Raw genomic sequence first — 24278 nt, 5'->3', positions numbered from 1 at the left:
GTGTCTATGGACCGGCCGCCCGGTGCGTTGCTAGACCCTTTTTACTCAATTACCCCAGGATTTACATGCTTTGCCCCGGTAAAATCTCACATCTCAAATCATATGGGTAAAGGGAGATGAGGGGCCAGCGTCCCAGCAGAGTTTTATGTCTCGGATTGTCCCTGCTTGCCACCCTGTACCGAGCCCCCACTGAGCCCCATGGGTCCAGCTGCCTTTGGTCGGATTTGCTGCGCTACCTTCCAGGTTCGCAGCAGGCAGCTATGTCTGTCCGCTTGGCGCCTGTGCCAGACCCCCAGCGGTCACAGCATTCCTGCCCAGGCTTGCCCGCTTCCTTGGGTCGCTCTAGAAAGGTGATCCTGTGGCATGACAATACCTTCTGAGCTTATGTGAGCTCAGGTGGGGCCTCCACTGATCTCCGTGTAGAATTCAGATGCGAAAGCATCTCAGCCGCCCTGGAAATCCTGAGCTGATGCAGCTGAGCTCGGGTTCATCCTTTCGTGGCACCCGTCGGACACCCTTCCGTGACGGGGGGGGGGGGGTCTTTGTGGGGCAGAGCTACTGTCAAGGAGCGCTGAGTCAGTGCTCAGTGTGGCAGGTGTGGGGCTGACCCATGAATAGGATTAAATTTGTGAGGTGGGAGTTTGCAGCTTGTGGATTTTCACACCATTTACACCCCCAATGGCTGATGCACAACCAGGTCACTGTCCCCTCCCCATTTGCCCCCTGCCAGAATACAGTGATGCTGTGTTAGTGGCAAGTTTCCTTTGGGGGAAGAGGTGATCGTCCTCAGCTGCCCCTTAACTCACTGTATTGGGGGGGGGGGGGGGGTGGGGGGGGGTGGTGGTTTTTATCTGGGACTCTCTCAGATGCTCAACTGACAATGCTGATGGCTCCCTTTAAATTCTATTTATTCCTGTCACACTGCCACACCATACTGCTTTTTCATTATATATATATATATATATATATACACACACACATACATAAAATATATCTAATATATAAAATATTTGTTAAAAACAGCAAAAGCACAGCAATGCGTGAGTTTTCATTTTTAAACTTTGTGTTTATATGTTCTATGAACCAAATAAAGACAACAACAATATTATTATTATTATTATTAATAATAATAATAATAATAATAATATAATGTCTCATATAAGCTGAAACTAGGATTTAAAAACCTTGAAATGCTCAAAACAGCTTTCAGTGTTAATTTCATTCACAGTAAGTTAATTTGCAATGATAAATTTTCTTCCAGTATTTTTCAGAACACATCACAGTACACATTGATTCACAGCAAATATAGCACCTTTCATTTTAACGCCTTCTACACGCTCGTCTCTGCATTAGCACACATGTACAGATGACTTCTGATTGCTACACGCTCTTCTGTTGCTCTACAACATCTACATTCTTCCTCTGTGAAGTTTACACACTAACTTCCACACCTCTGTGTGTTTCTAATATTTTTGCTATAGTATGCCCAGTTTGGGTTGTTCTCTCTTGTTTACACACAGTATCTTGTTTTAGATTTAGAATTTAGTGATTAATTGTCATTGTTGACACACCACAGCACACAGAGCACAACAACAGAATGTGTCCTCTGCATTTAACCCATATGTGACAGTGTGACATAGCAGGGGGCAGCTAATTCAGCGCCCGGGGAGCAGTGCTTGGGGGTGGTACCTTGCTCAGGGTGCCTCAGTGGTGCCTTGCTGGTCGGAGATTCGAACCTGCAATCTTTCAATTACAAGTGCATGTCCCTAAGCCACCACTGACAAAAAATAGGTCAAACAAACACTGGCCAGTGTACTGAAGCGATCTGTATCTAACTGAGGCATAATGATTATCTTTTAGCATTACAATAATTACTAAATGAAATTTGCTTAATTGTTTTTTTTTCATTTATTTCTTTTAAAGGGAGTATTTATACAGTATATCTATTTATATATGTGGAATAATTTTTAATTAACTGAGCTTCAAGTTTAATGATAATATTTATTTAAAAGTACCAAAAAACTCGATTAAATGAATCTTTAGTAAATATGCCTCTTCATTTTTTTTCTGTTGCCTTAGAAACACAGCAGAAATTGCTTTGATGTGTTTATTTTATAGTGCAGGTGAGGTCATAACTAATTCATTTACATCATGTCGATTCCTGTTTATGCAAAAGAAAAAAATTGCTGAAATTCTGCAGCATTTTAAAAGTCTGAAATGTTTAGTGAGTAATTAATGTTATTGTTAGGTGTAGATGTACTTAATATAAACTTTTAATATATTACAACCTTTGGCAACCTTTGGTGTCTATAAAAGTTCATTATTAAATTTAGGAATTCATGTTCATTTCACCCCAAACCATTTCACTCTAATTGTTGTGATTGTAGATGTGGTTCATTCACACGGCTTTTGATTATCTAAACAATAATAATAATAAAAACTTTATTTACACAGCATTTTTCCATCCAGTCTTTGAATATTTATGCTGCTTTAATTCTGATATGATTTATTTATGCTTTGCTGAAGCTGAAGGTTTTTGTAGTTGATTAATTTCCCCTTCTGGTATGTAAATACTTTGAAATTCCCCCATCACGGTGTTTATGTCTAAAACTAAGCAGTATTCCACCTACCGGGAATGTCCTGTAGCATTCCGCAGTCTGTGGGAATAATCCTTATTAACAATGTTTTGTACGTGCTTCTAAATTTTTTTCACTGATTGAACCACTGTGGTTTTTATAAAGATATTGATCTACTGAACCACATACTGTAAAATGTGATGTCTTCCCCTGGGTTAGTAGCAGATATTAATTCCCAGCTGACCTTGAATGTGCTACACGTTGCACTGAAAACTGGGAGACGGAAAACACACCACCTCTGGAGCGTCTCCAGATCCAGCACATTCTCAGTAGCACGCGTCACATCAAACAAAAGAGATGGATTAATGACGGCCGAATATACTGGCAAAATACAGAGCACCAGTCATCTTCGAATCTACTCCAACTACAGAATGTCTAAAGAGAAAATATTTCATCTTCGAGATTCTAGAGAGATACAACTTTTTCTCATGTCACGGATTCAAGGGTACCCTCACTGGAGATATGGTTCCTTGTGAGATTAAAGACCCAGTGGTCCATGTAGCCAGTATTTGTCCAGAGGGTGTTATGATGTAGTATGTTTACCAAATATATATAAAAATTGGGATAATCTAAAAAACATGCACACATAAACAGGGCAGTGTGGAAATACCGAAACAAACGTAAGAGCTTATGCCTTTACCGGAGGGGACTCAGACCGTTTACGCAACCTTGAACCGCAAAAGAAAATGACGCTCGTTCTCTGCTTAGCTTAACTTAACTTGCACATGGTGATATCCTGAGAACCTGGAAAACCAGAAGTCCCTTGCAAATAGGTCCCACTTCCCACATGGGAAATGAAATACACAAATCTATATAATATCTGCAATATTAGTTGCTTCATGTTAAACCTGAAGTTTATATATAAAACATTTATTTTTCTAACCCCCCCTCTGTTTTGACCTGAAATACTTTCAGAGCAGGATGAAAACTTGAGTGCTATCCATGTTGGCTGTCTGTTCTCCTGCGGTCCAAAGTGGACAGAATGATTCCTGCTGGGTTATGTTTTGCTGCGTTATGGAGAACAATGGCACGGCAGCAGCTTGACACTGCTCCCGCTCCCCCTTATCATCGCGAACGCTGAGCATGAAGGGAGGCCCAGGCAGGAATTGGTGATAGCTCTATCACGCGACAGGGGCAGGTTCGAGGCTGCCACGCTGGCACGGATCTTAGGCTAAGTGCTTTTCAGGGATGATATCTGGCACGGCGATGGTGCCTCTGTGGAACTAAACATGGCGTGTTTATGCTTAGATTCAGAGCCATTTCCCACATTAACATGGTGTATCACTGTCTCACATTCAGCCTCACAGGAACCATGAAAACCGATTAGCATCAGAGTCACATCTCAGCTTTGCTTTCCATTCTATTTCAATTTCCATTCCTTTCCAGGTTAAATGTTACATTTTAGGGTTTATGATTTGTTCATTTTAGTGCGCTGTTATCCAAAACAAAATCGAGATGCACCTTGGCGGAGCTTTTAAACCTGCTTCTGATTTGAAGAGATCAAAAAAAAAAACCCCAAAAAAACAGACATTATAGCTTGTTAGTGTTCCTGTGGTCAGACACCTACTGCTCAGCCCTGGAAGGCGTTTTCATATGGATGAATGTCCCGAAGACAAAGCCACGGGCTCTGCTGAGTCGGCCGCTCGCTGGGCTTTGAGTTGGACCATTAGCTGGACATGCCACTTCCCTCCAAGGGTTCCAGACAGATTAAATGAAGCCTGGTCTATTTCCACTTCTGACAGCCCAGACCTCGCTGTATTCCGGAACAGGAGCGGCTCCGTGATTTCCCGGACAGCTTTGCGGGTTGAAAGGGAGCCCTATAAACCAAACATTAAGATCCAGCCATAAGCAGAATTGCAAGATCATCCTCATATCATGTACAGGAAATAAGGACAATGGAAGTTCCTCACTTTAATTAAAGGGATGTTAAAATGTAACATTTATAACCAGAAACACCAATCAGGCAGCTCCTTACTGCTCTATTTAGTCACATCACGGCCAAAGAAAGCCCAGGAACTTTTGTAAGAACTGGTAAATGTCTAATCATACTGATCAGGAATAGACTGCCCTCTTGCTGCAGAATGAGCACACGGTTATTCAACACTAACATAATTACAATATACTGGGGCAGCACATGCCTTTGTAATCAGTTAAGTTTTAATTATTTAGACCAGTGTTTGCCAATCCGATCCTTGGGGACCCATAGTCGGTCCACATTTTTGCTCCCTCCCAGCTTCCTCTCCTGTCTCTTCTCTTTAACTAGTGCTTTTAGTTTTTTTTGTAGGTTTTACACATAACGGGGTGTCATGATCCTCCTTTGACAAATCCTGTGTGCTAGAGGGCAGATATCTTTGGGACAGCGTGAGTGGGGGTGTGTGTGGGGGGGGGGTGGCGTGTACTTGAGTTGCATTGGTGTAGGGATTTCTGCTGCCTTTCATCCCGCAGGTGCCCTCCTACTCGGGAAGCCGCTACGTGTCAGGGCTCCTACAGCAACCATGCATTCATATCCCCCAATTTCCCTGATCGATTAAATTTCCTCTATTTTTCATTAGGGGACACACAAATTAAATGGCTTCGGTAATGGGAGATCTTGTGTGAAAAGACTTATCTCCTTTTGATGTCCTTTACTAGTAGTTAATCCTAAAATTTAAAATTTCTAAGTAATTGTAGCTGCTGACTTGAGATTGACCCTGTAGATAAATAGCCACAAAACAAGACTATTCACATTGACAATTAACACCACACTATACACTTTAGTCTTTTGTGCTTATTGGTCTTTTTTAATATTACATCAAGCCTCTGCATCCTTCCAGCCAGTCAGGGACAAAAACATTTCCAGGCAATTTAGTAGCTACTTGGCAATGCTAACTGTGTGACTCAGCATGCATGGAATTACCAGACTGACAGTATCACTCCTTCTGCTGGCTTAAAGTGAATCTAAGTAACGGTGATTGTGATTGATTTAATCGTGTTTTCTGGGGTGGAGGGGATCTGGGAAAAGCATTGTTCAGTGTTTCTGTCCCCGCTTAGCGTGAGCAGAAATGAAGATGCCGACCTTAACATGATATTTCCTGAAAATGTAAGACGTTTAATTCGGGCAAATTGCCGTAGCATTTAAAAGGTAAATCAAATTATCTTTGGAGGGGAAATTGCACTGAAAGGACGAGAGGTAAAAAGGCACGTATTGAGTTAAAGGCAGCAGCAGAAAGACAATATGAGCTTTGCATTCGGTGAATTTAAGATGAAGGCAAGAAGGTTATAATACACCTGTGACGACCCTGACGAAGACAGACTGTGACACAGAAAAACCGCCACAAAAATAACAGAAATCTGTTTCCCGTCAATTACAGCTCGTTCTGAATCAATGCTCTTTTGGACTGTCTTTATTTCTGCATTATTCTGGGCATTGATGTGATTGCTATTGGTAGAGAGGTCATCTTCCCGAAAATGATACTAAATTTGATTTAGCAAAGTTCTTTCTGGGGTTTGAACAAGATCTTTCTATTCGCTTCTTGTGGCTGAAATTGAGACTTGCAGGTTAAGTGGGCCGACTATTAGGTTTTCTACATTAGAGACATTTTAATGACAATACACTCTAAGATACTGCAAAAAGGATGGCAGCTGGTATCGGTTTACTCATGAGAAAAGCACTGCAATTTAACATCTTCCTTTTCAACCGTGACGGTCAAGTGGTGTTTGTGTGTCTTGTATGACCACTGCGCAGTATTGAGAATATGAGGAATTGGCTTTGAGGCTGTTTGGTTGAGATCCGCTGGGAATTAAAGTGGTAAAAGTTAAAGTTGAAGTGACACCACAGCAATGATATTTACTTGCTCAACTGAGCCCCATATGTAGGACAAGTTCATTTATTATACACAAGATAATTATAAAGAGGACATTTATATATACAGAGCCAGATGTCTTCAGAAGGAAATTAGACAGGTGTCTCTCACACTTATAGTTCTGAAATGGTCATAACCAGAATCTATGTCTAAATTGTTTTCACCAGTGTATACTATCAAGCAGACACCCATTTATTAATTTCTGACAATGTCAATGACAGACAAGCTTAAATGACTGCTGGCAGATTTGTTTTTTTTTAAGTTAAATAATACAATGCGTTGCAATTTGTGTGTGTGTGTTTTAAAGACATTCATATGTCTTCTGGGGATATTCACACATTTGTTTGGTGCAACATCTGTTGGCCCAACTGCAGAAAGTAAATCACCTGAAACCGGGAACAGAAGGTCTCAGCTGTACCCAGGATACACCAAAGCTCAATAGCTGTATATTTCAAGGATGTACAGGGCAGAGAAATACATTAATCAGAACGTACAGGTACGGAATGCCGGCGAGATGCTCAGTGGAGGATGCATGTGATACACTATGTCTTTATTAAAAAGGCGATAGCTCTCTGTCAGTGAGACTCTGATAAGCTGCAGTGTCGATCAGCAGTCCTGAGTGACACTCCACGCCTCAGAGACAGACGCGATGATAGATCTTATCATGCGGCAATGCAAGAATGGGATTAGTATCCTGTTCCTGAATATTGACTGTACAATCTTATTAGTTTCCTAGACGTGAAATAACTCCTGTGAGCATAGCTATACTTAGAGCCTATTGTCCCCTCTCTGGAAATTGAAAGGCATACAAAAAGTAAAAGTAGGCTCTGTCTTGAATGGGTACTCTTAGAAACAGGAGATCCCAAGTCTCAGGTTCGTGTCCATTCAGCGATATCATTTACAGTAAGTTCCACTTGGGCGATAGGATCCTGTGTCAGCAGGCACTGAATGGCATATTTGAGCGCATTGCAAATGCAAGCCAAATGCGAGTCAAACAAAAGGCGCATGCATGCTCCAGACGACCGGTGTCCGAGTGCATCGCGGGGAGCAATCGTGGGGGGGTGGGGGGCAATTGCGGGGAGGAAGCCCTGCTTTGCTTTTCAGCTAAATGCTATCTGACATTTTGAATATACGTTTTTATCTGAGCTTTTTTGAGAATGTTCGGAATAGTGAAAAGCAACATTATGCAGAAAGGTTTTTCATCATTATAGGAAAACATAAAATCTATACACAATGTCACAAAAATGGCAACGGTCTGTCTTGTTTATTATTTAATTCCTGATGCTGTCAGCTTATTTTCCGAAAAAGTTGGAATTTCTAAGTTTGAGTTCAACAAAAATCGACTGACAAGAAAGCAACAGTGGATTAATGAAAATCAAACATGGAAATGTCACACATTTTATTTGGTTTAGCTACATGCTGTTCAGTGTCTTTCCTTTTCTCCTTACCAGTACTTTTGTCAGGGATATTTCTGAAGACTCTCTTCTGAATTTATTAATGTTTAAGCACTGAAATGAGATGGTCAGCAAGTTTTGGTTGGTAGGTGGATATAATCAAGACCTTGCGCATTAAAATTCGCATTGTAAATGCATCATGAATTTACTGTCTGTAACCCTAGTGGAATCTGATTTTGTGCATAACGCATAAATGCTCAGTTTCACGTAAATGACTAACAGGGGATTTGTATAAAAATTTAAACAGGCAACTGTTAGCAACTGTCAGAATATCAAACTAATTTACAAAGAACGTATTTTACCAAAAGGGAGATTTTTAAGTAGTCCTTTGATGTTTCTCTATTAGAAATGTGTAATCTATTACAAATATCTTATTGTATTTGAAGTACTTAGATGAATTTTATCTCTTAATGTTTGAACTGTAAGACTGATTGCGTAGTGGTTTTTGAATGGGGTGAGCTTCTGTGGTTAAAAAAAACCTGGGAGGATTCTCGATAAAATGCCTGTCAGCTGCAGTGCTAAAGAAATATTAGCACAGACAAATTGCCTTGCTTCCTGTATTAATATTTGATCATTATAAAATTACTTTAATATCCTTTTTAATTAAACTTTTGACATTCAGATAATGACAAAATGATAAAAAATACTCCATAACCATTTAATCAGCTTCGAATAGACTTGCTGTTGATACTAAAATTAGTACCATTTTGAATGTCCACATATAGACTATTTATAACATACTAAACATAGCAAAATTTTTAAAAGTACAGGATATCTTTACTAATGTGTATGTTATTTTCATTTACAGATATGCATTCTAAAAATGAATAAAGCATAGAAGTCATACAGTAGAAGTAACAGTGTCGAAAAAGGTCCACGTGTTAAGCTCTGTTTTGTTAAACTTAAACTGAACCTATAATGTGTGACTCGATTTTAACTTCAAATATTCATTGAAACGTCAGGTTGTTTTCAAATGCAGAGGAGTCTTGAGTTCTATCATAGAAATTTGCAGAGATAGTACATAAAGTTATTCTATAATGGCCTGGAGTAATACTTACTGCTGTAATACTTGTAAATATTTGGCCAGCTATTTACCTAACAATACGTGGCATTTACCTTTACCTGGCCTAGACAAAGGTCACCTCTGGCGGATGCCTCCTAAGATCAGACATGTTTTTAAAAAAAAATGCTTTAATATAACACGATAACCTTGAAACACAGACAGGCTGTCGCTTGGAAATGTTGTCTGCCCTTAGATAATGGTGCCTTTTGTTACGTAGCCTGAAACTCTGCAGAATTGGTCTCTCGGTCTTTATATGTTTCGTGCAAATACATTCACATTTGCTTCAATTAACAAAACAAAATGATTCCAGGAAAGCAAAATGCTTAAAGCTGGAGATTACGTGTGCAAGAATTGTTTCCGTAAAGCATCTCAATCCTCACACCTAAGAAACTGAACACTGTCAGCTGGCTATTTAGCTAATTGTGACTGTATATCAGCCAAGCCTCCTCTGTATATTGTACAAAGAGCAGCATGGTGCTCTACCTCGTACGAGGGTCTGTCTGTATTGCATTTGGTTCAGTTCCTAACAGTCCCAGTCTAACTGTTTCCTCTTCGCGTCTTTTAAATGTCATCTGTGCAAATATTTCTTCTCACGCAAAAGGCGCTGCATGCTGCTAGCTATTAGATTCACAAATTGCAAAGCAAAGCTACCTTGCTAACATGTAATAAATGGCTTCACTCCTGGTTTATTGACATCGAGGCAAAAGAAGAGCTACATCTTTCTATCACCTGACAGTACTCTTTTCCATCCATCCATCCACCCATCCATCCATCCATCCATCCATCCAACCATTCATCTTCTAGCTGTGTGTGTGTGTGTGTGTACATATATAAATGCCTGTGTTCCTGATGTCATGCATATTTCTTATCCCTAAGCAGCGGTTCCCCTGTGGCTGACGCTGCCAATTAGCAGCTCAGAATTTGATCCCTTCAGTCATTCTGCTCTGGTGTAATACTGTAATAAACTGCCACGGGGTGACAGTTATTCCCTAAACAATTATGTAAAGACACTGCATGCTTTCACACACAGGCCAGAGAAGCAGCATTTAAGCACCGCTTTACCTACAGCTCAGTGTTTCTGTCACCCACACTGAGTCCGCATCACTAATTGAATCTGTTTGGGTTTCTCTTTACTGAGAACATGCTTAAAAAAAGCCATTCACTTCAAAACATACATGTGGGTCAGTGCATGGCTTAGTGGCTATCAGAGTAATCACATTACTGCTGAGCGCTAAGGCAAGGCCCTTAACCCCAAACACTGCCCAGCTGAACCTGCTGTCTGACCCCAAACTTTATGCACTTGTGCGTTGCTTTGAACAAAAGCGCCTGATAAATGATAAAAAAAATGTATGGCAAATATCACGAGGATCAGTTTAAGTGAGGTGCACTAATATTTTTGACATCTTCTGAACTCAGCAACTGGATGGATTGTTGCATTGAAATATTCCGAGACTGAAGAGGGCAGTTAAACTGGCCTCTTGATCTGCCCCTTGTTAAAAGCTGAATGGCTTTTGATTAATGGAAAGAGCGGCAGGTCAAAACAGTGGCAACGTACTTCTTAGGAAAAAAAAGAAAAAAAACACAAAACAAGCTAAATACAGGCGGTAAATTGTTTTTAGTGATTATAGTAAAGAATATCACAATGGAATGAGATTCCTATTAACCTTTAAAAATAAAAATGAACCCTATTTCTCAGCACGGCAGGAGATGATTACTCCTTTTCATTATTAGGGATATCATACCAGTATTTTTTCTCCTTGAAAAAATTCTCTATCTCTGAATCTACATTAATGTTCTGTTGAGAGCAACACAGAATGCACACTTTCATTTAGGATATCGGATTATTTTCCGGTGCTTTGTTTGATGCCTAATGCCACAAACAGGGCTCAGTGTAATCCAACAGATTCATGCCAGGAGCCTTTAAAGGACAATGCAGAGTCTCGGTCCATTAGGATCACTGAATTATTTATCACACATTGTAGAAAAGAATTCATATGCACAGGCATTCAAATGAATAGATATTGCTATTGATACAAGTTTGTATTCTCTGACTTTGTGTATTAAAGGTGAAAGGACATTATGTATCCAATTTGTGAAACAGTTTTTTGCTGCGAGTTTGCACATAAAAGGAAATGTTACATTGGTTTTTATACACTGGTGTAAATATGAATGAAAGTAAGCCTTTATTGATGTAATAATACCAGTCATGTGGCAAGTTTCTCAAAGAAATGTATTTAGGAATATTTGGTACTTAATGTGGAAAACTGGCTATGGAACAAAAAATACTTCACTGTTTTCGTTCCGCTCTCAGATCTGGAAATTTCAGAGAACATCCTTTCATTTTGCAATCGATTGCCGAAAAGTCGGTGGAAGCAATGCGCTGAAATGTCCCCTCGTTTCAATGGCATAATGCTGTTTTCAGACAGATGTGGCACAGTGCTTATAACCTTGGTGAACGTAAGAGCTGAGGCTGATGTCCTGAGGACGTCTTTCAGCTTTTGGGGCTCACACGTCGGCACCGCACACACACCCCGTTCTCCTGTGAGCAGAATTCCTAAAAATTGCGTTCGGCTTGCCCACGTTTTTAAAGGGTATCAATAATGCAGACAGGCCTGCAGCAGGGGCAAAGGAAGTTAGTGTGCTTAGTTTGCTTGGTGCTGTTGATTAGGGGAATTGTTTTGCTCTGATCTGATTTGGATGCCAAAGCTGAAATATGCCGCGATTGACATGAAAGTGGGAATAATGAAAACTCAGTTAGGAAGCCATTTGATTTCAACATGCAAAATCTATAAAAATGAATTTAAAGAAATTAAGTCACAGTTTAAACTGATTTAGTATGACTTGAGATGTGGATATACAGCAATAGACATTAAACAGAATTCTTTTCATTTCAGTTCATTATTTTGCTGTGTGTGTGTGTGTGTGTGTGCATATATATTACAAACCAGTTTTCCCCACAAGAGGAAACTCAATTTAATGAAAAGCTGAATGCAACCAAAAAAACTATAAAATGCCAAAAGTCTTGTATTTTGTTTGGTTACTTATGGATACGGTTAGGGCTGGGTGGGGGTTGTCAGAGTTGAGATCAGGGGCGTTTCTAGCTATTGAAAAGATCAAGGGTTTTACCTGGGGCTTGACTTTTATTTTATTTTTATTTTTTTTTTGAAGGAGGTCTGGCATGGGGACTAAAATACTCGGGGCTACGCTTAAAATACTCAGGGCTATAGCACCGAGTAACTGGCCCTAACAATGCCCATGAGTGGGACTAGGATTATGCCCATAGAAATGAATGGTGAGTCCCCACAAAGACATACTGTAGATACCTAATCTGTGTGTGTGTCTGCTGTGTGTGTGTATGTATATATGAATGTTTTGAATATGTATTGTTTAGCACTAATAGTACACTCAATTGTCAGGGCATATCTTTAGTCCCACAATGTCTGAAACCTGCTAGAGCAGAACAAGCTCAGAGAATGCTGTCATTCAAGCTGGTTGTTGAGAGCCACCAACTGAAATGCATTTAACTGTAAAATAACGATGGGCTCCAGAATGTTCTTGTCTGTCAGGTGCCCCTAGTGACTCTAATATCAATGTGTCTGTCAGCTCTGAGCTAGTGATCTCACATAACACTTTCTATTAATGCCATGTCTATAAGAATCTATAAACAATTATGAACATTCATAACATGTTATAATGCACATTTAAAGCATCAAAAACATGGTTATAAATATTTATAAAAAGGGCTAACACATTATATTACATTATTTATTATGCATTATCAATACTTTTATAGATTCCTTTACAAATACCTTCATAATGCAGTACAAAGCATCCTTAATTCTTATAAAGACCATTATAATGCATTATGACAGCATCTATAGTGCATTGTAGATGAGAATACTTCATTACTGCTTGTGAAGTATTATAATCAGCCTTATGAATGTCAATAGAAGATACTGTACTGCTATAAATTCTTATACAGCACCAAGCATTTCAATGCATTATTTATACTGTAGTGTGTTATAGACGACAGCTTTAAGTAAAGTGTCACTGTAATCTCTACTGTTGGTATAAACCCTATACTCTAATGGTGTTCATTGGTGAATCAATGATCAGGACTGAGGCATCAGTCTTCCAGCGTGTCTCGAACCCGATGCCCAGCTCTGTATCTGATCATTCTGCCCTGCTTTCTTCTTTCTGCTTTCTGCTGCCTCCCCCCAGTCATGGCCCAAGGTCACAAGGTTTACAGGTTTTCCTGGACCTGCATCTCCTTAAATGAGTGCGTGTGTATATAAGTGCTTCATTCAGAGTGGGCCTCTTCAGATTGGCAGATCACCATCCTGATTGGCTGAGAGGTTAAAAGAATGGGGAGATGAGTATTTTGGAATGCTCTTTTAGACAATATTTTAGACAAGCTGAAGTGAAACTCACTATTTGTATAGCAATATCATGAGGGAAAACAATATTTATATATACCATATAAACACAAACGACATGGGACCCAACTGGGCAATAATTAAAGATGGCTTCAGAGGTATATGAAAGCGCTCCTTTTATTGGGGAATTTTATTTGCCCCCATGAATCACTGTAGGTTTTTCCCTTCTGCTAATCGAAGACATTTTTCAGCACCGATGAAGGCTGTTCCAGACCGCCGCTAACCACCTGTTTCAAATGTCACAAATTGGTAGTAGGCCAGGTGCCACCGGAGAGTTTCAAGACGCCTCTTTTCACGGCTCACAAAGGGGGGAGGCACCTGGCCCTCGCCATGCGCTTCCGGAGCTCCCCCAGAAAATAATCATTCTCCCTCCGAGGTTGCGACTGTACTGCTCCTGTGCGGCTTATCTATTGTTTTGTTGCGAAACTGAATATTTTATAGCTGAATATTTTAAATTATGCACAGGGAATCCTATTAACCTATATAACAGGTTTGAGGCGGAGGCTTGAAATAGTCCTATGAGGTGTCAAAAAATGGCTCAGGCACTCAAAAGGATCCAAAACGCAGCGAGAGGGTTCAGACTACAAAGTTGTGGAACATCACTGTCAGCTCTGGACCTCCCTTGATATTATATTCTTTTAAATATGTTCTAATTATATCCTGCCAGTAATTCTAAAAGTGTCTCAAATGTGTTGGTAAACCAAGCGATTACATAATGTCTGCAACATGTCTGCAGTTCAGGCCGCGCTCTGTAGGGAAAATGTTCCCATTTATGCGCACGTACCTCTCAGACTTTTCGGGCTTTTGCATGGTGCTGTGAAGTAAAAAGTTCTTCTCAGTTCACTTCGGTGACCTTGTTATGTCTGTCAGAGAGTGCTGCCATATTTTCCAGTTTAGTATTGTCTGTGGAGCTGATACTTAGTGAAACCACTCTAGTGAAATTAGTAGCGAGCCACATACTACTTTGTGAGCTACAGGAAATACGGTGTCAACGTTTGTTTGCATTCATCTGCTTTTGTCACACATGTGGCAGATTGTAACACTTCTACCTCCGATAATCTATTTATAGTGTTATGTGCAGAATATGCCTTTATATGAAATGAATTTGGCAAAAAAAAAACAAATAAATGAATAAATAAACAACTCAGGCAGGAATAATTCTATTATCAAAACAATTTTGAAATTATTATTTAAATTTTTTTTTTTTTTTAAAACTATGCCTGGGTCACATGACAGAATTGGCTCAGGTACAATGGGATGTGTGCTGTAATTAAAATTATGGTTACCCAGAAGGCAATTTCTGAAAGTCCATTTAAATTGGAGAGTCAAGGCTGAGTTTGCCTACTAGTAAATTATTAATTTATTGTGTTCTGAGATGTAAGTGCACTGGAAAATAAAATAAATCCGACATACGAGACAACTATATAGAAAGATGAGTCATCACACAGTAATTTTTAAAAGTAATTAAGCATACACTGAAAATGACAGTGCCTGCTATTTGTCTTCACTGTGTCTCTTCCGATACGCGGAAATCCTCCTACTCTGGGATTCCACGTCTTGTAGACATTGAGGCCGTTCTGTGCCAGGGACCGTATGCAAAGACCACGTCCCATTTCACACACGGATATTTTCTGAGAAGTTAAGAAAAAAAAAAAAAACCTTTTTTATAAAATGTAAAATGAAAAGCTGTTCATTTTTCTCTCAGCTCTCCCAGAAATATCTTTCGAGTTCTAAAAAATTCATGAAAATTATAATTAGAATATTAAATTAATAAATATTACTGGAGGATCTCATTTCAAGTCAGGTAAGCAGAGAGCACTCATTCTCATTCAATTATTCTTCATTAAATGGCAGCTTTAATGAAGTCAAGACAACCCTACGACAATGGGAAGTAAAAAAAAAAATACATTGCTTTATATAAAAATCAAACTCAAGCAACACTTTTTAATTTCTGTAATTTTCATCTCCGCATTACTATGAGGCATCACACTTGTCCACAGCCAGTTTTGTTTCTCAGATCATTTGCATAGTACAATAAAAACAAAAAAACGGAAAACAGGAACAGACGGAACTGGTTTGTGAGAATTAACTAGTATCTGGAAGGTTGTTGAAATGAAAGAGGCTCTATCAGGGCCAGCCTGTCATTTTAATCTCCGGATTTAATTGCGCGTCGGCCCATTGCCCCGCTGGCAGGCACTGAAGCCGGGACAAGCCGCGGATCAGGATCAGGGCAAACAGATTCCTGTTCAGCATCCAACCCTGACAGCGAATCAGGGAGTCTTACTCAAGAAGAGAATTTTCGGCCAAGTATGAGTGGGTTCAGTGGGGCATCTATCGCTCTCTCTGTCTGTCTGTCTATCTAGAGCCCAATTTCGGAGGCTTGTTTATTTCTTCAGATTTACATTTGATCTCTGCCCTCTGTCTTTCCACCTCCCTTTATGAGAACCTGGCAAACGTATAAAACATGCCATGTCATGATTTTCCATCGAACGCACATGCTGCACTCTGAAGTATATTTAAATAGATAAAAGACCAACCCCTTCGTATTTGTTTACTCTTTCCACTCCAGCGGAATTCTGTGGAAACCGGTATATAATAGCACAGTCCACAGAGCATCCTATTAACGTCTGTTCTCATCGGGACGGACAGTGGCTGTAAAAAATCCATACGTGCCTGCGAGCATCAGGGCGGGGTAGGATAGCCTATTTGTTAGAGCAGACACTGGAGGGGAGCTACTGCAAGGCCGCGGCTGGCGATGCCCTGTTATGCATTAGCGGTCGGGTCGATACGGACGCACAGGCTCTGCCCCGGCTGGGGTCCCCTTTGACCCGAGGCCTTTCAATGCAGCCCGGAATGTACATCAGTCCCGACCCCACAAAGCAGGACACGCTGATGGGGAGAACGGAGCAACCAGCAGGGATGCGCTGTTTATATCACGCTCATGAACTCTAGAAATCAAATATAAGACAGTCTCTATTAACACCTGAGTGTCTAAAAGTGCAAAAAATACATACACACTAGGTTTGCTTTAGAAATTATATTGGTGTCCCATACATGTTCAGTTCAGCTTCTCTCTGTTTGCTCGACAGGGCTGATGGGAGGAGGGGCTTAATGAGACTGGACATAACACTCACATTTCCATACATTAACAGAAGCATGAAACATTATAATTGTTGCGTTTATCATCCAGTCTGGTTTTTTCCACAGTTTCCTTGCCATTTCTGCAAATGTTTGTACTGGTGAATTTTCTATTAGGTTCTTTGCTAAGAGCGGCATCATGGATATGAATTACAAAACATGTGTCTCTGATAAAAATACGTTTGCTTAAAAAAAACATTTTGAGTTATATCGAGTCTAATATAAAAAACATTATTAATTGGTAACGGGAAAATGTAACAATTCAGATAAAAAAAAGCTTGAATCTTACATCTGATCCTGGTTGAAACGGGAACAGAACTACCTGGATGTGAAGAACAAACAGGAACTTTATTTGAAGGTGGGAGTGAAAATGGATTTAGGAAGGTAGTGGAGAGGAAACAGTAAATACCAAAACAGCTGTGTCAACGAGAAGCAGTGCGGGGTGACAGGCTGGAGGGGTCTGGAGTGGCCAGGGAAGACAGAGGTCAGTCCCATGGACTGATTGGTGATCAAGCACCAGTGAAGGGAGCAGATTGTTTCACCTGGCCTTAAAGCATCCATGCCCCCCCCATCTCCATCCCATATTATAGTTACAGTACATTCACAGAATATCGTCAGAATCAACGGAAAGGGGGGTGACAATTTTTCCCCAAAATATTTTGCTAGACATTATTGTGTTGATTCATGTTTGCATTGGGATCATCCTTTAGAGCTTAAAAGAAAAGCAAAAAAAAAAAACATCTAATATTAGGGGAATTAAATGCGCTATTTCTCTCTTTTCGGCTCCTCGACGAGAGGCTGATGAGTGAAGCGTGCGCGAGCTTTCAGAAGATTCCTGCTTATAAATTGTAAATAGCGGGGCTCAGCTTTTCCTGTTTGCGAGCCGATCCATTTTTAATGCAAGAGGAGACATGGAGGAGACCACCTGCCGGACGCAGCTGAAACCGAGGCACACGAACACACACACACACACACACACACACACACACACACACACACGCACACACACACACACGCATCCTGCAGATATAAATACAATTTTAATGCATTTTTGCTTTGCCTTGAACTCACGATTCCCCTCAAAGCCTGTGAGATGTCAGCTCTGTCCTCCTTATGTTTCATTTGAAAGTCTCGGGCTCACCTGACATGTGCTGCGGACCGACTGTGCTGCTCTCATGGGGAACACAGTGCGTCTTTGTGTCACCATTACTCTTCTTAGCAGCTGAGGATGAATGCCTAGCGCAAGTTGGCCCGTAACCAGTTGAATCTTATCCAGTGCATCCAAAGTTTAAGACTTACACTCTAGTCAATAAACATTTAATAATTTATCATCTTAAATACAATGTTTCATTTTATTGAAGCCTCCATACATTACGTTACATATTACCCAGAGGCTGATTAAAAGTAGTAAGACAATATGATATTTTATAGATGTACAGTGCAGCATGATGACATCAGGAATTACTTGACCAAGAACTTGTAAATTCGACGTAATGGAGACCATGCAAGTTCTGTTCCATGCTGTTTATTTTGGCTTTGCACTGTCAATTATTTCTGCTAATTCTCCTTACTCTGCTTGTGGTCATTGTGCCTTAGAGTCTCCCTTCAATTAAAATCAATTTAAAAAGGTGTTACTGATTCTGTGCCCACGCTCCTGGTTCCTGAAGACGACTCTCGGGGTGACTCGTGTCCCATCCCACATCGCTGAATTATTTGACTGCCGGCGTTAAGTTGAGAACTAAATTATACTAAGTGAAATTTTAATTGTGGTCATTATTGGATGAAAGCAAGCCCTTGATGGTCCCATCACAGTCAGATAGACAGCGAAAAGTTCGAGGCCAGCTGACCCTGAGAACTTGCATGACCGGCGTCATAGAACGATGTGTTATTATCAATAGGCGGAGATCCCGCATCTCGCCTGGTATTACATGATCTTACACAGGGCTATAATTTGCATGCATTTGACGTTTGAGCTGGCAAGATGGCCGCCTCCACGGTACTACGTGCACCGCCATTCGTGCTCCATGCGAGGGGGCCGCAGCGCTGGCGACTTTCGCCCCGCCTCACCCATGCTTTCCCGGGTGTCCGGCCTGCCGCTTCGTTCGGCCCAGATATCACTGCGTTGCCGTGCGCTGTTCTTGTCTGGATCACAGGACTGTGAAATGATATCCTACAAAGGGGTCCTTAGCGATCCATTGCCGTCTGCGGGGGTTGGGGGAGGGGGGTAGCTGTTACGTGCGCTGGTCCAGCAGCAGAAGGGACTCAAATTATAAATGGTCGAGCTTAAATGTTATTCCTGGCTTTTTTTAGAAGGTAAGGGGACATATTCCCCTTTGGGATCCGCTCGGCTTGGCAGATGTGCCATCTCACAGTGTGTATACATCTGTTAAATTTCAATCTTTTTTCTTTTAAAGGCCACTCTCAGAAGTTTTAAGTGAGACATTCTCCTTGAAAGCCTGTAGGTAATTTATGTACATTTATTTATGTAGGTAGCTACGTGATGTATGTTTCTTGTGCAAGCTCTATTGTCTAGAGCAGTTAGCGACAAGTCCTCAGCAGGTAAAAGCTGTTGACTCAGGTCATGAGCCACTCCTGTCAATTTCCAGACTAAATTAAGGGGCCTTTTTCAGGGAATTGTGATGCGAAATTGGCACAGTTTGTTCTAAGGGCATAAATTGCAAAGTTTATGTTCACCTCATAACCTTGATGAGAGGGCGGCTGTGTCGCTGTTAGTTTTTTTCCAAGCCGCTTGCCCCGGTCCCCCCACACACACACACACACACACAGGAGGGGCTATGTGGTGCATGAACGATTAAAAGCTCCAAATAAGGCTGCAAGCAACCAAATACTCTATGTTTGCTATCACAGGGAATGAAGAATTGCCTTCGTATGAACAGTTGCTGGATGCAATGATGCAATGGTCCTCAACAGTCCCCTCTTTGTGAAGAGGGCTGAGGATTGGACTCAAATCCTCTCAGTAAATATTCCAACAGAGGCAGGCGCTTTCAATACTATATTTAACTAGGATGCCCATGGGGTTATTATTGGCTACCCTAAAGACCTTCCTGGATGAGGCTGCAGGTGGCAGAGGAGACACTATACTATGTATATACTGTACACTGAAAGATTTATGTCAGCGCTAGACCAGCTGGGATTTGACTCACTGGCTTCTGAACAGGAATTAGGGGCATAATTGAGTGTACTCATGGCCACTCGCGAGCAGTGAAACAATGTTGTTGCCATTCTGCTTATTTGATATCTATTTCATATCTTATTGCCTTGTATCGCTTGATTTAATGTTGACGGGATATCTTATAAATGCATAAATCTTTTGCTTTGCACTTAATTGCAAGCTTCCCTTTTGCCTGATCGGGACCGCAAATGAACTTGGTTAAAAATAAATAAATAAAACATTTACAACGAATGAAAAAAAAAACATACATTGAAGCCAGCGGTGTAATTGTAAGATTTGTGATAGATAAAAAAAGCATGATGAATAAAACAAATGGGTCTCCTATATTTATAGCCGTATCCAATTAAATTATAGCGTGACCAAAAGAGGTAATTTCACAGTCGGCTGAGCAGCAGGAAGGTGCGCGCGAGAGTGACAAGCGGCGGGACTCGTAACTACTCTTTGGCATCCTCGTCTCGTTTAGATAATCGCGCTTGGTGATATAATAATAATAATAATAATAATAATAATAATAATAATAATAATAATAATAATTTCTTCCTTTTTAGAAATCGAAAAAATTCAGAAGGACGAAGGGAAAGAAGACGAGAAGTTCATCGACGTTGTCATCAATAAGAACATGAAACTGGGACAGAAAGTCCTAATACCCGTCAAACAGTTCCCGAAAGTAAGTGTTAAAAAACAATGGTCGATATGGTACAATACTACAAATGCTTACATAGGTTCAATTATCTAACATACCACAGTTTAGAAAAAAGGTTATACTGCTCTTAAATTAGATATTAGATTAGATTAAGTATTACATTTTACCGAACATTTTGTCCTTCACATTTGTGGGTTGCTTTGACCTTGGAAGACGTATCAGTTCCAATGACAACACGCTCAATCAAGATTTTTATTTATCTGCATATGACCACTGAAATCATCTTCGGCAGAAAATAAATATATTTTTTAAAGGGTACGTTGGCATATTTATCTGTTTCACAGCAGGCATCCTCCACCCAAACCTCCCACCAAAATAATAAGAGATTTTGAAGTTGTTTATGATTATTCTGAATTATTTGTTATTGTACTTGTGAATGCAAGCAGTGATAATTATTGGTATACAAAGGAAATTCCCTGTGGAAAAGCATTTCCCAGCTCAGGGACGGGAATTAATGTATGCTTTGTGAAGCAAGAGTCTGATCCCTACTCACGCAGGCTAATGTGTCTGTCTGACTAAGTGACAACATCTTTAATAACCCTCCCTCTTGTCACTGGAATAACAAGTCCTGACTGACATGTTTGTTTGAGATCACCACCAACATGGGACCGAGACGGAACGCCAGACTTGATGTTCAGATATGGGATGTCGCAACTCCAGCCCTGCCAAGGCAAAAACTCTCCCGATTTTGCGGCTACTGTGCCAAATTGTGGGAACATGTGACCGGGTGTCCCGTTGGGAGGGAAGGCAGGGAGGCAGACACAAAGCTATGCGGTTCAGCAGGTGACACTGTGAACCTCTCACCTTCCAGCTTCACCAGTGCCAATTAATGCAGCAGAATCAGCAGGGCCACAAGATCCTACAGAGATATAAGACCTGCCATTGATGTTTCGGCTGATGTGAAGGGATTCTGAGCAGGCATTAGGACATTGTTTGTGAGCATAAATCCGCGTGGTGGATCTCACCAAAAATAACAACGGTTTGGCTAAATAAAAGTAGTCTCTGCTGAATGTATGGGAATGATAACAAACCAGCCCAGGGATATGAAATATCGCTCTTGTTTTTGTAAGTTATGATTCCTGCGGTCTGTTTTTCCTGATTATGTTTAACACATGGCTGTTGACGGGAGGAGAAATGTTATTTTTACTGTAGAAAAGTTATGATAATGAGGCCAATCATGCCTGCATGTACTATATAAGCATATTAAGTGTTATAATATTTTATTGCCTAAAATACCTAAACACCTGAGGTATGCTGTGAAATGGCACATACTGTAACCTCCATCCTTTGACAATTTGTGAAGTATCCCAAAATGACCCAACAACACTTTTAAAAGTGACAAAGCACTTTCTCCGTTTACCACATTTCCGCTCAGCTTCCCGCAGTCCAACTACGGTTCCCTAGCTAAAATCCACATGAGCGTCAGGTGACCTGTGCCTGGCCTTCGCTTGGGGCGGGGGGGGGGGGGGGGGGGGGGGTGGATACATGAGGTCATCCCAGGGGAATCTGGGATCTTGGCCACGTTATTGTGTGAACAGACAGGCACCTAGAAGGCTGTACATGCACTTGCATATATATATATATATATATATATATATATATATATATATATGGGGCGGCATGGTGGTGCAGTGGTTAGCACTGTCGCCTCACACCTCTGGGACCCGGGTTCGAGTCTCCGCCTGGGTCACATGTGTGCGGAGTTTGCATGTTCTCTCCATGTCGTCGTGGGGTTTCCTCCGGGTACTCCGGTTTCCCCCCACAGTCCAAAAACATGCTGAGGCTAATTGGAGTTGCTGAATTGCCCGTAGGTGTGCATGTGTGAGTGAATGGTGTGTGAGTGTGCCCTGCGATGGGCTGGCCCCCCATCCTGGGTTGTTCCCTGCCTCGTGCCCATTGATTCCGGGATAGGCTCCGGACCCCCCGCGACCCGATAGGATAAGCGGTTTGGAAAATGGATGGATATATATATATATATATATATAAAGCAATCACCATAAATATATATATTGAGAATCTTACATATAACTCAATACATTCTCTGTACTGATATTAAAACGTTTTTGACATTATCCTTTATAAGGTTGTGCTAAATGATCCGTGCGATTAGCAATTTGAGAAGTTTCCCTACAACTTCCTCACAGCTGTGAGAAAGGTTGAACGCGGCAGAAAGTGCTGCTCAGTAGGAGCACAGGCTCACTTTTGATGGCTGCGCCCCTCCTGAAGACGTCTCCTGGACCCAGCTGTGTAATTTGAATCCCCCGGCGGTGCTGCCATCGGCTTTGCCTTTCAGAATAGGTACTGCAGTTTCACGGGCTGTTTTCAGGAGGTCGTACTGAGTGGGAAAGCGGCTACATGGGACCCTGGGTCGGGCCATTTTCTAAGTCCCACTCAGTGTTTCTTTTGTGTTACTAAAGCATTCAAGCAGTCCTACTGACATACATTTTCTTACCATCTGTCCCTGACGACAATAACTTAAAAAGTAATATGTGTTAATAATTATTCACATAATTATTTAAGAAGTGCACCTACTGAACAAATTTTAAACAAACACGAACACTGAACATTATCGGTCGAATATGTTCATGTTATCTAATCCCACCTCTGAAACCGATGAACCGCAGGAGTTTGTTATGCCTCCCTGATTGTATTTTTTGTATACTTACGTTAAGTAAAAAAGCCAAAAACACCTTCCCTGGAGCACTTACACAACCTTCCATTCTATTCAAAATCTAGCCCATGACTGTGAAATTATGTACCGTCAAACAGAGGCTTGATTCTATTCTCTCACAATGCCAAGGCAGGGGGTTGGATTATTGCTCCATCTATGCGCGTGGGGAGTTTCCTCCCCCAGCCCAAACATCTGCAGTTTGGTGAACTGGCATCTCTAAATTGCCTGTAGTGGGGCGTGTACCCCATCCTGTACAGAGTGTCCTCATGCCTTGTGCCCCCATGTTGTCCTGGATAGGCTCCAGCGCCCCCCCCATGTGTCAGCAGTTCATAGATTATAGTATTAACACTATTAACAATCACATTAAAAATAATCCATCTATTATTTATTCATTTATCCTGGTCAGGTGTCTTCCCATACCTAGAAAGACTGGCCAGTCCATCACAGGGCACACACACCCATGCATACAATCTTACAGACACCAATCGACCTACCTCCATTATTATTTTTCAAAATTGTAAGTATTTTATTGCATGAGGGAACATTACTTCATATTTGATAAACCATTACCGACACTAAAACCAGCGCCAATGTAACTTAGGCACTGGAGCAGACCTGTCATTGCGACAGACTCATATTTCATTATAAACTGGCATCTTCGACTTCCATCAGATGGGGGCTCTTTGCTTATTTGTCCAGTTACACCCATGCCTCACGGTGGACGCTGTCATATTTCGATCTAAATAAAATGTGTCTGAGGATTACAGTAATTGCTCGTCGACACGTGTGATGCCGCAAAGTAAAATGCATATTGAACTGTAAGTAATGTCAGCAGGAGGCCTCCGGACCTTACAGAGCTAAGCAGATTTACGGCCTACTTTGACGCGCGTGATAAGTGGACCGACTAATATACTGTTTATAGGTCCGACACGCGGCTCAGAGAGGGGACAGATTTGATTTGTGGGATCTGACAGGGTGCAGCAAGCACTCTGCTCACTGGCTTGCGCTCCAGCTCTGGTACCTTGCCTCCTGGGAGGAAGACATTACCTTTGGGCAGAGGCGTGCAGCGAGTGTGTGCGGATGCATCTGAACGGAACCATGCTGATGCCACGGAATACAATAAACACAGCGGGCGGAGGGGG

At 41.1% G+C, this 24278-nt stretch overlaps 1 protein-coding gene across 5 annotated transcripts in view; it reads left to right on the top strand.

The window, feature by feature from the left end:
- khdrbs3 (KH domain containing, RNA binding, signal transduction associated 3) overlaps positions 1 to 24278 on the top strand; it is a 74508-nt gene that overhangs the window by 10488 nt on the left and 39742 nt on the right. For all 5 annotated transcript variants that reach the window (XR_007384976.1, XR_007384975.1, XM_048993210.1 and 2 more), the window contains one exon: positions 20311 to 20429. Coding sequence is in view for 3 of the 5 variants with exons in the window: in XM_048993210.1 (XP_048849167.1) it covers positions 20311 to 20429 (119 nt within the window). In the remaining 2 variants the exon portion in view is untranslated. The remainder of the gene's footprint in view (positions 1 to 20310; positions 20430 to 24278) is intronic.

Source organism: Brienomyrus brachyistius, chromosome 23 (assembly GCF_023856365.1).
Source record: "Brienomyrus brachyistius isolate T26 chromosome 23, BBRACH_0.4, whole genome shotgun sequence".
NCBI lineage: Eukaryota > Metazoa > Chordata > Actinopteri > Osteoglossiformes > Mormyridae > Brienomyrus > Brienomyrus brachyistius.
This window is presented reverse-complemented; position numbering and strand designations above follow the sequence as displayed.